This window comes from Ciconia boyciana, chromosome 9, assembly GCF_034638445.1.
Source record: "Ciconia boyciana chromosome 9, ASM3463844v1, whole genome shotgun sequence".
NCBI classification, from domain to species: Eukaryota; Metazoa; Chordata; class Aves; order Ciconiiformes; family Ciconiidae; genus Ciconia; species Ciconia boyciana.
This window is the reverse complement of record NC_132942.1, coordinates 24,244,255-24,258,959: the sequence shown is the minus strand read 5'-3', so window position 1 is coordinate 24,258,959 and position 14,705 is coordinate 24,244,255. Positions and strand designations below refer to the sequence as shown.

At 41.8% G+C, this 14,705-nt stretch overlaps 1 protein-coding gene across 12 annotated transcripts in view; it reads left to right on the top strand.

Annotated features, from left to right (window-relative positions):
* CNOT1 (CCR4-NOT transcription complex subunit 1) overlaps window positions 1-12,812 on the top strand; it is a 61,136-nt gene extending 48,324 nt beyond the window's left edge. For 7 of the 12 annotated variants that reach the window (XM_072871862.1, XM_072871857.1, XM_072871854.1 and 4 more), the window contains 14 exons: window positions 945-1,087; window positions 1,688-1,796; window positions 1,888-2,057; window positions 3,176-3,428; window positions 5,548-5,796; window positions 6,427-6,590; window positions 6,872-6,989; window positions 7,457-7,558; window positions 7,828-8,001; window positions 9,400-9,549; window positions 10,660-10,840; window positions 11,232-11,364; window positions 11,468-11,602; window positions 11,747-12,812. In XM_072871862.1, the coding sequence (XP_072727963.1) occupies window positions 945-1,087; window positions 1,688-1,796; window positions 1,888-2,057; window positions 3,176-3,428; window positions 5,548-5,796; window positions 6,427-6,590; window positions 6,872-6,989; window positions 7,457-7,558; window positions 7,828-8,001; window positions 9,400-9,549; window positions 10,660-10,840; window positions 11,232-11,364; window positions 11,468-11,602; window positions 11,747-11,825 (2,160 nt within the window). In that variant the 3' untranslated portion in view covers window positions 11,826-12,812. The remainder of the gene's footprint in view (window positions 1-944; window positions 1,088-1,687; window positions 1,797-1,887; window positions 2,058-3,175; window positions 3,429-5,547; window positions 5,797-6,426; window positions 6,591-6,871; window positions 6,990-7,456; window positions 7,559-7,827; window positions 8,002-9,399; window positions 9,550-10,659; window positions 10,841-11,231; window positions 11,365-11,467; window positions 11,603-11,746) is intronic. The other 5 variants (XM_072871863.1, XM_072871860.1, XM_072871861.1 and 2 more) reach the window with 1 other exon arrangement.
* The last annotated feature ends 1,893 nt before the right edge of the window (window positions 12,813-14,705 follow it).

Here is a 14,705-nt window from a genome sequence, read left to right as displayed (position 1 = left end):
CTTCCCAGCCTCTTGCCCATCCCTAGCCTACCTGCTGATGGGGGAGGCAGAGTGGGAGAGAGAAAGCCTTGATGCTGTGCAAGCGCTGTTCAGTAATTGGCAAAACACTGGTGTGTTGTCAACACTGTTTCAGCACAAATCTGAAGCACAGCACCATATGGGCTGCTATGAAGAAAAGTAACTCCATCCCAGCCAGAAGCAGTAGACTATACCAGGTGGGGAGTGTTGCAGTGAGCTCTGCGAGCTCAGCTGGCATCAGTGCCTGTGTTGTAGTGCAGAGCATAGTGACAGATGTGGAGAAGAATCCATTTTGAGTACAGTGGAAGGATACTGAGCTGTTTGCCCAAGGATCCAAGAACAGTGGCAAAACAAAACTGGAAGCTGGAGGTAGGTTCTTTGTTCTTGACTGATAGCGCTCATACCTACTAAAAAATCTAGTCCTGACTAGGACTTAAGCAGGTAAATTGTGCTGCCACTGTAAAAGACTCATCTTCCATTTGCTATAGAATAGCAGATACATCTGAGTGCTGCAGCTGTTTGTCTAAAGAACCTGATAGCTGACCTCTGGCAGGTTTTGTAAATTTTCTTTCATGTAGCTTTTCATGAGTCATAAGCAGAATTGCTCGTGAGGAGGCATTGACTTTCAGAAGCTGCAGCACAGACTAATGTGGTCTTTCATACCACTTGGTGCATATATAAAGCCAGGGGGGCATAGTGAGACCATAGGCTTGTTTGTGGTGTTCACTGTACACAGCTGGACTGTGTAGATGCCATAGTAGCTGGTAAAATCTCACATAGCCTTATTATAAGGGGTCAGTACAATAACTAAATTGTTTTTTGCATGTCTGACGAGTCTTCTGGTGATAAGTCTCACTGATCTAATTTGCAGAAGATTTGGAAGAGGACTTGTTTTTTCCTCTGCTAACAGGTTGCATCTATTCTAGGCTGTAGAGGGCTTACTGGATGCCACCAGCGGGGCAGATGCTGACCTCCTGCTTCGCTATCGTGAGTGTCATCTTCTTGTGCTGAAAGCTCTGCAGGATGGCCGCGCATATGGATCTCCGTGGTGTAATAAACAAATTACTAGGTCAGTTATGAGACAACAGGAACACCGATGTAGCTTTCATCATCTTTTGGGAGTTACTGTGTTATTTTGAATCACTTCGCTGTTCATATTTTGCATTGCTGCAGTTTGGGCAGACAGAAAATAACTAGCTTCTTCATGAAAAGTAACTAGATCTTAATGCTGGTTCATCCTAGAACATGATAGGAATCTTTAACAGAATTAAGCATTAGAGATGCTCTGGGGCTTTTTCTCCTCATTTTGTAGATATTGTCTCTATATGCTGTCACAAACTATGTGATACGGCATATGCCTGCAGCAGAAGCACTGGTGCTTCAGCTAGGCCTATGTGCCACTTTGTCCTCAGAAGAGAGGCTTCTTATGCTGAATAAACGGAAGCTCTTGAAGGGCTGTTGTGACTAGTTGTGCAGGGCAACAAATGCTTGAGGCTGATGACTGTTCAGAACTGAAACATCACCTTAGAGAATGCTCTAGAAGAGGCTTCTTTTGTAGCTGAGTAATGAATCACAGTGAATGGCACAGTTTCTGAAGTATTAAATTTGAGTTGCTTTGCTTAAACTGTGTTGTTTAAGTACACTTTTAAAAAGTAGTCCAATTCTTCAGGTGCCTGATTGAATGCAGAGATGAGTACAAGTACAATGTGGAAGCTGTGGAGCTGCTAATCCGCAATCACCTTGTTAACATGCAGCAGTATGACCTTCACTTGGCTCAGGTAAAGGCAACCTGCTCTTTTGGAGAAGAGTTATGGTCAGTCTACTGTAAGGTTCGTGATTGAACTTTAATTGCCTTTTTCATGTTGACAGTCAATGGAGAATGGCTTGAACTACATGGCTGTGGCATTTGCCATGCAGTTGGTAAAGATCCTGTTGGTAGATGAGAGAAGTGTCGCCCACGTAACAGAGGCAGATCTGTTTCACACAATTGAGACACTCATGAGGATTAATGCTCATTCCAGAGGAAATGCCCCAGAAGGGTGAGATTGAAATACTGTGCAATGTATTACTTGTGCTCATTTATTATTTGAATGTTATATAGGCAATGTCTCATATCATTCAATCATACAGCTTTAAACTTTCTCTAGGGCTGCAGTCCTATGTTAGTTTAAACTGTCACTCTAATGTAATTGTGCTGATTTTATGTCAAAATAGAGGCAGCTGCAGCATCATGTCAAACTGAATGCTTAAGCAGGAAAATCTTTCTATGCACTGTGCTCCAAAACACTATGGTACTGTGAGAAACTTGCTTGAATTCCTGCTTTATCTCAAATTTAGGCAATATTCTTACCTGTTTAAATCTTAAATATCTAGGTGTTAATATGTTAATTTGTTAATCACAAGGAATTCATCAAATTAGACAATCCTTTCTGTTTCTTTAGACAATTTTGTTTAGGGTCTGTGGAGCAATCGTCCACCAATCTCACATGGCTTTTGTATCCACCAGCAGATAACTGGGCAGCAAATGGTGCCATAGGATCTGGAAATACCTGTGGAACTTGCAGGCCTCCTATTACTAAGGTGGAAGCAATCACTGCTGGGTTTGATAGACATATGGATTGGAGCTTGGAGTACTCCAGTTTCCTGTGAAAGCAACCAGCAGCTAGCTGGTGCTGGTAGCAGTGGCTGCCACTAGCAACCCAGCTGCTAGTAGGAGGTCCCAAAATACAGGTCCTTTCCTCTGCAGTTCGTGTGGGTACACTGTCTTCGCTGTATGACTTGACTTTCACTGCAGCCAAATTTAGTGCCCTAGTCAGGCTGTTTGGCACTGGCAGCTCACTGTTTTGGAGCATTTTAGGGCTTCCAAAGTCTGCAAAAGTGAATCTATTTCTGGTACTTGTGGTGCTTTGCAGCACACTGCTGTATGACTTGGAGTGGAACTTCAAAGCTTGTATGACTGCAGTGTTCCTTCTTTCATCATAAATATATCTGCTTTCATGACTTATTTCTGCTATTCCAGTGAGGACTGGAAGATACAAAGATTTAGTTTAAGAAATAATTTGCTTTCTTTCAACTATATTTGACTGAGCTTCCAGTTCCCGTACCTTCTGGGGAGGAGAAATTCTAACCCAGCTCTTGCTCTGGTCTGTTGTATTAGATTACCCCAGCTGATGGAAGTGGTCCGATCAAACTATGAAGCAATGATTGACCGTGCTCATGGAGGTCCCAATTTCATGATGCATTCGGGAATTTCCCAAGCCTCTGAGTATGATGATCCACCAGGTCTGAGGGAAAAGGCAGAATACCTGCTGAGGGAGTGGGTGAACCTCTACCATTCAGCTGCAGCGGGCCGTGACAGTACCAAAGCATTCTCTGCGTTTGTTGGACAGGTAGAGCTTTTGGAAAGAAAGGTGCTTTTTATTCAACATAAGTAGGGTGTGATGCCCTCCATTTTAAAGCAGTGTTATAACCCATGTTAGGCATCCTTTTGAAACTTTCAGGTGTATGGCAGTTGACTATCAAAATTTTGTCTGTTTTTGATGGTAAAGTTCTGTAGAAACCCCTACACTTCACCGAATCATGTTCTTCAAATACTGTAGCAGCAAGCTGTCAGTTCAGTCCATGAGGTTTGGGATAAGTCTGGTGGGAAAAGAACTTCAGCTGAGATAGCTGTTGGGAACAGTTCTGACATGCTCTGTGTAATGAAGCTTGACTAGTGTTGCTCCTTATGGGTAACAGTAAAAGCTCTGACATCCTGCAGAACGAAATTGCTGATAGATAGAGATGCAGGTGAATTGTTTCAGACAATGTGAACAAGAGAATCCTTTTTCTAACTGGAATCATTAGAGTGAGGAAAACTTGAAACTTCTGTAGCTAAAGTGGTGCCTAAACTTAAACAGCCTCCAACATTTCACTCCAGGGCACCTTAACAGGTATGATGAACAGCACACATCTGCCTTCCAGGTGTGATTGAGGAGGGACATGCCCTCAGTAGCCCAACATGTGTGGTAACAAACTCCCTATATATCTGCAGTCATCTTCCTAAAACTGTGTTCCTGGCAGCTCCTTGACTGCAGCTGCAAGGAAGCCCCTGACTTAGTCTGTTTGCATTGTGTTCTCTTTAAATTTCTGTGTTAATACCACAGAAATGCTACAGGTTCTGCAGCTACTAACAAAAAGAAATTCAAGCTATGAAGTATGCATAAAGATCTTAACTGATGCAGTGATTTTTTTATGTGACTTTAGTGTCCTCGTACTGGCTTGTAGCCAGCTTTCTGTTGGTCTGACTTCTACTGCATAGCATATTTTTTGAATGTTTTTAATGGGTCTTTGTTAAACCTACCTTTTAAAAAAAAAAATTTACCTCTTCATGTGACCTCACTCTTTTCATACCTTAAAGTATACTTATAAAGCATACTTCAGTATAGTATACTCATACTCAATGCACTTTTGTCCTGCTTCAGTCTTACCACACTTGTTTGCTTACCTGTTGTACGTACGTGATCAGATTTGAAATAGCAATTGAAATATATCAAAGTGCAGTGTTTATATATAATTTTTTCCTTACAGGCTTTAGCTATGGGTTTTAAAGGAGTATGTTGTAATAACTGCATTAAACAAGGTTTTATTACTGAATTTCAATGACCATAATTTTGGCTGCTTAAATTAAGTGTTACTTCCTTTCCACTAGTCTTTAGGACAAGAAGGGGCATAGAACTTTGAAGGCAGACGCATGAATTCCTTTTAAAAAAAAAAGTTTATCCAGAAATACTAGAAGTTCTCCAAGAGTTAGCAATTGCACTGCTTATATAGCTTAATGTCTGTGCAGTAGGAGTTCAGAAGTAAGATGCTTTATTCAAAACCCAGAGGTTTCCTGCAGTGTAATTTGTTTCATTTTGATGGCTTTAATACTGTGGGTAACAAATAAAAGGAGGTGTCTCTTTTTTTTAATATGTATGTTATTAAAAACAACCCCCCAATGCAAAACAAAAAAGCCCACCCAGTCTTTCTCTGCATGTAACTTTCCTGTAAGGAAAACTTGCTCTCTAAATGCAGTTTGCTTCTACAGAATGTTGTTGTAAAGTAGTGATGGTTCCTGAGCTAGTAGCTGAAGTCTGCCCTTCCTAGGGCTTGTATACCCTGTGTGGGCTCCTAAAGGCCTGACAGACTGAACTGCTGCTGTCTTTTGCTGTCGTTCATGCAAGGCTGAGTGCTGGTGGCAGAACTGGTACTGAAACAGGCTCCTCAGCTGTGCTGATGGTTGAAAAGAATTGGGATCAAAAAGACTCTATTTGGGAGCAAATAGCTTCGCTAAAATTATGTTGCCACCCTCGAGTTGCCTTGAAAATACTAATCTTGGGGAAAAGTAGCGGAGATAGCTTGCTACCCATCTCTCTTGCAAGTGTGGTAAAAATTAATTATGTCAGGCAAGGTGGGTGCTTTGTAAAGTGTGTGTTGTTTGAAATAAGTTGTAAAATGAACTTTCTGTGGTTACAGTTCTGAGTTGGTTTTTTTTCCTTTCCCAAATAGATGCACCAGCAAGGAATCCTGAAAACAGATGACCTGATCACCCGCTTTTTCCGTCTTTGCACTGAAATGTGTGTTGAAATCAGCTATCGTGCTCAGGCTGAGCAACAGCATAATCCTGCTGCCAACCCCACTATGATTCGAGCCAAGTGCTACCACAATCTGGATGCCTTTGTGCGACTTATTGCACTGCTAGTGAAGCACTCTGGGGAGGCAACCAACACAGTTACAAAGATCAACCTCCTGAATAAGGTTGGGAACCCTTTTTGTACTCACTGCATTTGAAGTGCATAATTGGGTGTATCTTTGCTGATAAATGTGAAATGTAGACCTTAATGCAGGCTGCTGCTGAAGTATCAGATGAGGACTTTAATGGGTTGGTCACTGAAATGATAAACAGTTGAGTGGAGCATCAGGGTGCCAAGTGGCTTTCTTGTTCACAAAGATTTTGGACCAAACAAACCTGAAACTCACCTTTGTGCCTTGAAAAGAAAAAGTCAACTGCTGTTGTTTTGAGGCATTAGAAAGCGTGGTTTAAGGTTGGTGATTCCTGGGTGTCTGCTTTGATTTTGTGAGGTCCTTGCCTATACCCTTACACTACTCCATTTATGGCTAGAGGGTCTTAGGTAGTTAAGACCTTCCAATACTGCCCAGTCAGTCATTGCGACTGTGATCCATGGGACAGGGAGAGAAAAGCATAGTGGTTGGGAGTTGCTGATACAGATTATAATATTAATTTATGTAATGCTTCCAATAACCAGAATTTTTTGTTCTTGTTAGAATCTACTGATTTTTTTTTTTCCTGATGGCTAAAGTATTATCTATAGGCTGACTTGCAAAGTAATTCTTGCTGTCACCACTGAAATGTCTTGATCTATTTAGGTTCTTGGTATTGTGGTGGGAGTTCTTCTGCAAGACCACGATGTTCGGCAGAGTGAGTTTCAGCAACTTCCTTACCATCGCATTTTCATCATGTTGCTGTTGGAATTAAATGCTCCTGAACATGTGCTGGAGACCATCAACTTCCAGACACTCACAGCTTTCTGGTATGTATTTGAGATTGGCCACAACGTTCATCCTTTCCTGGTAGGATCAAGATTTTTCATCTAAAGGCTATCTGACTGTTCCTTTGTGGTGGCTTAATCACATTCGGAATAACTGGTTCTCTACTATAGACTGTCCACTTGCTTGTTTTAAGGAAGATGATTGGTATAAAACCCAAGATGCTAAAATGCCTTGCTTTTAGGGCTGTGTATGTTTTCCCTCAATATTATGAAAAGCAATCTTATTGCTGTGCACTTCTAACCTGCTCTAACTTTTCTTTCAGTAACACATTTCACATCCTGAGGCCTACAAAAGCTCCAGGTTTTGTTTATGCCTGGCTGGAACTCATCTCCCATCGGATATTTATTGCAAGAATGCTGGCACATACACCACAGCAGAAGGTGTGGCTGCAGTTTATCTCTTCTGAATTAAAAAGCTCACATGGATGCTTATCTGTTGTGGTGCTGTTTCACATCTCGAAGTGCACTAGTAGCATGGCTGTTCTGTTTTTGTTGTCTTCCATATTCACAGTAACCTAACTGCATGGAGGAGAGTCTTTGTGTCAATAAACTATGGAATATGGGGTGAACTGAATTTATTAAATGCCTTTGTCTAAGTGTGGAAGAGCTGTAGTCTAGACCAAATACTGTCAACTCAGTATGGCATGTTGAGTGTTCTGGAAACACCCACAGTATATGATGTGCAGCTAAAGCCGTTGAAGTGAGCTGTCCTGCACTCACTGCTAGAGCTAGCAGTAGGACATAACTTCGATCCAGGTTTAGATGAAGAACAGTCTAATTATAGTCTTGAACTTAAGATAACTGCTCTTCATTGCATGTTTTCCACCTGCTGGTTTTTTTCTTGACAGGGTTGGCCTATGTATGCCCAGTTACTGATCGATCTTTTCAAGTACTTGGCTCCTTTCCTTAGAAATGTGGAACTCACCAAACCTATGCAAATTCTTTACAAGGTAAAAAAAAGTCACCTAATAGATGCTACTTCCAACCAAAGTTGTCTGAAAGTAGAGGTGTTCTGGTAGCAAAGTAGGATTTACTGTTCTTCTATAATTCATTTCTTAGAGTTAAACGCAAATGTGGTGTGGGACACAAACAGGCTACCTTCCCAGATTAATTTCTTCTTGTTAATGTTAACCACATGACATAGAAGGATGGCTCTGTAAGCCCTTGGGCAGTTTCAACAGTTAACACACTTCTTTTGTATTATGTTTTGTTTTCACAGGGCACTCTGCGTGTGTTGCTGGTCTTGTTGCACGATTTCCCAGAATTTCTTTGTGACTACCACTATGGGTTCTGTGATGTGATCCCACCTAACTGTATTCAGCTAAGGAATCTGATCCTGAGTGCCTTCCCACGGAACATGAGGCTTCCAGACCCTTTCACCCCCAATCTAAAGGTAGGACTTACTTTCATGAGATTGATAATGGGAAACTTTTATGCTCCAAATACTTTTTTGTCCAGTTGTTTTGGCACAGAGGCTGTGAAATTTTGGGAACAATTTAACTGATACTTGAATTAATGCAACCATTCAAAAGTTAACAGGTAAGTTGAAACTTAAGTGACATTATTGGCAGCTAGCAGAACAGCATTTTTTTAAAGCATGTAGGTTTCAATTGTGTTTGTCATGCTCAATGTTTGACAGTTTCCATACAGAGTGGGATGCAATACTGGTCCTGTATGAAATTTGTTGCAGCTGGAAGTGTAATGCTTGACTCAGGTCTGCGTGGCTTCATTGGTACCTGTAGATACTTAGCTTGCTTGCAGGGTCTGTGCAGGTTCAACCTGAAAGGACAGGCTGTTGAGACTTGTGTTACATGAGAACTGCATTGAGAACCTAGCATTTGCATGGAAAGCCAGAGGGCTTTTCTGTCTCCAAAGGGAGACTGACTTGGTGTTCCTAGATCTGACTGGCATGCAATGTTGGGGCAAGGGTGTCTTTATCATTTTACTGTGTCACTTGTCACTGAAAAACAGACTACTTATGCAGTCTTTGTGGCTTTGCTAAAGCAAACCTGTTTGAAAGGTCAGCCAACAGTTCTTGTCTCAGTTTTGTGCAGCTCATGCTGGATGATACAGTTTGCGCTCTGCAGGATGCATGGGGACTGGAGTTCAGTTAACTAACTAATTGTTGAAGAGCTGGTGTCCGAGCACTATGTAATTGCAAATACTTTTTGATGAGAAACACAGACACCATCTTATCGTGAAAATAATGAGATAAACCACCATTTGAAGCAAGCCTCTTGCATAATGAGGAGAGACTTTGAGAAGTGTTAATGTTACCTAATTAAATCTTTGGGCATGTACCAGTCTCCTTATCATGGAACGATTAGGAGCAAACTTTCTCATGCTGCTAAAGCATTGTCCCATTATTCTTCATTGCCTAAGCTATGCAGAGTGATGGGAGTGAAGCTGCAACACTCACTCAGTTAGCACTTCTTGAGATTGAAGAAGGCTGTTCTTGACTTATGTGATGTTTGTACTTTTTTAAACTACCAAACTGTCTTGAGTGTAGATAGGGAGACTTCAAAGGCAGTGACTGAATTCCCCTACGTCCTTCGCCCTTGAATTCTTTTATCCTCTACTCTCAATTCTTTGAGACAGTCATCTAATAAGTTTGGACATTAGAGACCAAATTTCTTCTGAAATCTGCAAAAGCCTAGTGTTTCCTTTTCATTGCTGGTAGGAAAAAGCAATCAACAGCAGTAGTTGATGTAATATCACTTCAGATCTGCTTTTGCAATTTGTTCCTTTAGAGATTGCTTACGGTTTAGCTGACTGGGATTTCTCTCAACAGGTAGACATGCTAAGTGAGATTAATATTGCTCCACGAATACTCACGAATTTCACTGGAGTGATGCCACCTCAGTTCAAGAAAGACTTGGATTCCTATCTCAAAACCCGTTCTCCAGTCACTTTTTTGTCTGACTTGCGCAGCAACCTACAAGTGAGTGGCTGGTTTCTGAGGATGCTGAATTTAAATAGTGTGGGACAAACGATCTCATTCACTGAGTCACCCTCCTTTCTTGCAGGAATTTTGTTGGTGTGTAGCAAGCATGTGTTCCAAGCAGTAGAAAAGCTTCTGAAAACACACACTTCTCTGAATATTTCCCCTAGCGCTCCCTAGCAGGATGTTTAAGTCTGTGTTAAGTAGTTTCAGTCAGGTGGAATGTAAGGAAAGAGGAATGTTGGCTTTAACAACCCTAAAATGATCTAATTTAAAAGCAGTTGGTTTTATCTACACAAGCTGCCAAATGCTTGTGTAAGTGAAAATGTAAGGTTATCTAAAACTTTGACTCTTCTGCTTGCACGTCTCTAGTGCACAACCTTGCAAATCTTTAGTGAAGAATGTAGTCAGAGCTGATTGCATCAAGCTTGCTTTTTTTGTCCTCAACCATTGGGTGATGAAGTCTTGTGGCTTCCATCACATGACTCCAGCACTGTTTAGCCAGGCATTGTCTGAGATTCAATGGGTTTTATTGAACCCGATTGTGGTTTTTTAGAATTTGATTAAATTTTGACTCCAAATGTTGCTAGCTATTGAAATCTATGAATCTGCATGCTAATGCTTTAGGGGGGAAAAAATGCAAATTAGCCAAAGCCCAGTTCAGAGTTGTTAGCTCAGTGTATGCATTTAACACACCACATGGTTTGGCTTGCAACAGACTTCAAGACTGAAGTTGGATGTTCTCAGAAAATTACTCAGACTGAAGCATTCACACAGGTGGTGTGCATTTCAGCCAGCCTCTGGCACTGCTGGTGAATTCAGATTGCCTTTACCTGTTGTTTTTTTTTTCTTTTAGACAGGGAGTACAATAATTGTCTGTTGGGTCTGTCAACACTTTGCTGATGCTTTTGAAAATATATATATATATATATATATATACACACACAACTGCTACATTACAAAAGGGTAAATGCCAAATTGAATTTGTGGATGTTTGAGTGTGTTGTCTTCCGTATAATCAAGATACCTGGATGCTGCTGTTGTACATGCTGTACCTTCAACTGCTGAAGGAATAGAGAAGGTTAATGCTTTTTGTATCTTTGCTATTAGGTATCAAATGAACCTGGCAACCGCTACAACATCCAGTTGATTAATGCACTGGTGCTCTACGTAGGTACTCAAGCTATTGCGCACATTCACAACAAGGGCAGCACTCCCTCTATGAGCACTATTACCCACTCAGCTCACATGGACATCTTCCAGAATTTGGCAGTAGACCTGGACACTGAAGGTGAGCTGGAAACACTTCTGGTTCACACGATGTTGAATTTAACAGCAGATTGTCTGTGAGAAATACAGAAGATCATTTCATGTAGTCGATAGTGAATTCACAGTAAGTAATGCTACATTAGAATATTAAACTCTGAATACAGGAGCAATATTAAAACCAAATGTTCAAGGTATTCAAGGGAATGAGAAATAAGTTTAATGAAGAGGAATTGAATTCTTACTGCCCCATCAGTGTGGGTTGATAAGGCTTTTTCATATCTTCAGGGTTGGTTTTTTTTGTACCTTCATAAGGCAGGCTCATAAATCTTAATCTTAAGCAGTACTAGTTGCTGCTTTATTCCTTTGTGTGTGCGTAAGGAAAACAGTATTTATTCACTGTTCCTCTTCTGCAGGCCGGTACCTTTTCTTGAACGCAATTGCCAATCAGCTGCGATATCCCAACAGTCACACCCACTACTTCAGTTGCACCATGCTGTACCTGTTTGCAGAGGCCAACACTGAGGCTATCCAGGAGCAGATCACTAGGTGAGAGGGAAGGCATTCAACTTGCCAGTATTCAGCTTTTCACTTTCCTTCTGTGTGTATTTCAGATCTTTGAGCTCTAACTATTTTTACTTTTGGATTTCAGGGTTCTCTTGGAACGACTGATTGTGAATAGGCCTCATCCCTGGGGTCTCCTTATTACTTTCATTGAGCTGATAAAAAATCCAGCATTTAAGTTCTGGAACCATGAGTTTGTTCACTGTGCTCCAGAAATTGAGAAGTGAGTATAACTTACCTATAAATCCCCTAAAACAATATATCTGAAGCAGGGGCTGAGATGCATCTTGATTTTTTTGGTGCTTCATAGTGGAAGCTCAATTTGCTGCCATAAATGCACCTAACACTGCGTTGCTTCTATGTTCAGGTTGTTCCAGTCAGTTGCGCAGTGCTGCATGGGACAGAAGCAGGCCCAGCAAGTAATGGAAGGGACTGGTGCCAGTTAGATGAGCTGCATCTTGTGTTGTAAGCGTGCCAGCCTGGAGGTCCCTGTCCCATCGACTGACAGAAGACTCTGTAAGGCTCCTCCTGACCTTCCCAGCCCCCTTGATTGGGTAGACGCAACAGACCCTGGGTGAAAGTCTATGTGGGCACGTTCCAAAGTTTGAAACAAATTTTTGACTTTTGGCCAAAATTCAGAAGATGCTGTGAATATCATTTTGAACTAGTGTAAATATAAGGAACAGAAACGTTTGTCTGGACTTTTGGGTTTGTGCAAATTGTGTAAAAGGCAGGTGGGTAGCTGGTGCCTGTCCAGCTTGTAATAAAGGGGCAGCTGCTGATGCCAAGCACTTGTCTGGGGCAGACCTCCTTGTCCTGACATTCCCAGACTCCCAAAGAATATTGAAAAGCCAGTTATATTATGTAACTTATTTTTCTTTATGTGGATGGGGGACCTTTAAATCACTAAGTTTTACAAAAAAAAAGTGGATGTGTTTGGAATATGGGAGTACTATGGAGTAGGGGAGGGCTGAGGGAGGGGTTAAGGTTCAGTGTTGCTTTCCCCCCACCCTCATCAAATGCTGACAGACAGCAAGTGGAGTGGCAGTCAGAGAATGCCTCCTTTCTGTTGGAGAAGACACACCTCAGGCCCTTTGGGAGAGGGTCAGCTGTTTTTAGTAAAGAAACCAGAGACCAGGCCTATAGCTTTTTTTTTTGACACTTGTAAATTTTGGAAGGGGGGTTAAATCTAGACCTTTTCCCACCTCCCACCCTGTGACCACACAGTATAAGTTTGTAAAAAAAAAAAAAAAAACAACAACAAAACAAAAAACCCAAAGGACCAATACAGCCCATTTTGTAAGGATTTTGAATGTTTTGTAAAGTATTGGTCCATGTGTTGTATTTTGTAGCCTTTCTAGTTCTTGGGCTTTAGTTCTCCCACTTCTTGTATGTATGCATACTGTAGTTACACATTAAAGTCATGACATGCAGCACGTGCCACTGTGCTTATTCTCTCCATTTCCATCCTACCTGGCCAGTTCATGTCTTTCCAAGTCTGTTCCACCCATCCAAAATGTGCAGTTTCCACTGTTTTGGCCACTGCCTATTGAGAGCAACTGAGCTTGTTTTCTAGTTTGAGGTCAGAGGGGAGAGTTGTTATGGGCCTTGCTTTGAAGTGCAAAAGGAAAGGATACAGTTGTGTGGAGATAGAAATACCTTAGTTGCAAGTTCATGAGCAGAATTTGTCTCTGACAAAGTTGTGCTGGAAAGGAGGCTGCTTGCAGTGGAGGGGTACAGAGCATAGACAGCAGACCAGCTACATTTCTCATGACTTGTGCCCTGCTATGATAGTTCCCTTTAGCAAGGATCTGTGCAAGGTTGCTAGTTAGCTGTCATAAGGATAGGTGGCTTCAGTGTTGCTAATACTGTAAACTCCTTTAGCCTGTGCCTTGCAACGTAGCAGATACTAAGAAATAGAGCTTCACTGCTTTCCATTTTAGATAACATCACTAGCTTGTTAAAGCTAGTTGACTGCTATTGTATGGGTGGAGAGGTCAGGATTTCCTGCTCAGGTTTAAGGGATTGCGTACCTGGCTGTAGTTTTCCTGCACAGAGCAAAAACTAGATCCAGGGGACCACTGAGCCAACTGTGCCAGTGGACTGCAGCTCAAGGGGAATTCTCTATCTGTGACCTGTTTCTAGGCATTGTTTTTTCTGTTGCCTGTGTGTAAAGGAGTAGTTTCTTGCTAGATCCTACAATTCCCTGGCATTTGTTTGGCTGGTCAGCAGTTGTGCTGAAATTGAGCCTTTTGAAGTTGGAATTTTTTTGGTTCTGGTGTTGCAGCTCCAGTTTACTCTTTCTCCTGTATTGGGTTAGGATATGGAGAATTATCAGCAACTGGTTTTTCTTTATCTAGTCCAAATGCCATGGGTTTTTTCTGCCATTTAACTCTAGCAAACCATATGCAGAGCTTATTGACTTGTCCTAATGGCTCAAAGGTCTCTCTGGTTGTGTACTAATGCTGCTGTACATGGCTGGTTCCCTTTAGGCTTTAAGAACTGTTAGGCTGGTGTAAAGAGGGGTTGGAAGGTGGACAGGACTCAGCCAAGATCCCAGTAACACAAGTTGGGGTGGTAGGATGGAGGCCACTGCACTTCATATACTCTCTTAGCAGGTAAGGAACTTGCAGCTGGTACTGTCAAGTAAATAGTGGTGGTGTCAGCTCCCCAGGGATTACCAGTGTCCTTGTCAGCAGAGGCCCTGGGTATAATGCAATTCATGTTTAAGCAATGAAGACTAACCTCTCGATCCACTGTGTGCCTAGTTTGAAATCTAGTCTGTTGTAGGAGGAGCCAAGATGGCAGACTGGACTCTATTACAGCATTACACCACTGTAAAAGGAGAGAAAAGCATCCTAGGTAATGTTAAACCACCCTGGCCCTCAGCAGTGAAGTTAGGGTCATAGCTGACCTTTATCTACATGAGTACATGGGGTTTGCTTATTTGTAATACTTCTAACTGCAGCAGCAAAGATTCCGCCCCCCACTTTTAGATGGTGCTTTGCACCCTGTTGATTGGTGTTGGCTGGGTAAGGAACATAGTCTTTATGAAATACTGCTTGTCCTGCAAACCTCCAGTGTTTTGTCATGCAAAAACTGCTGAGGGGAAAAATATGAATATAGCTAAATGTGATGCAGGGCAATACCTGAGTTCAGGGAAGAATGGTATCAACTGGAGGGGTGTATATCAAATGCTTAGCCTGCAGCAGCTGCAGAACTGTGCAGTGCTCCTTTTGTAGAGTAGTCTCAAGCCCATACAGAAACGCCTTTTATAGAGGTGAAAGGAAGTATCTTGCTGTAGTGAGCCTACATGAAAACCAGAC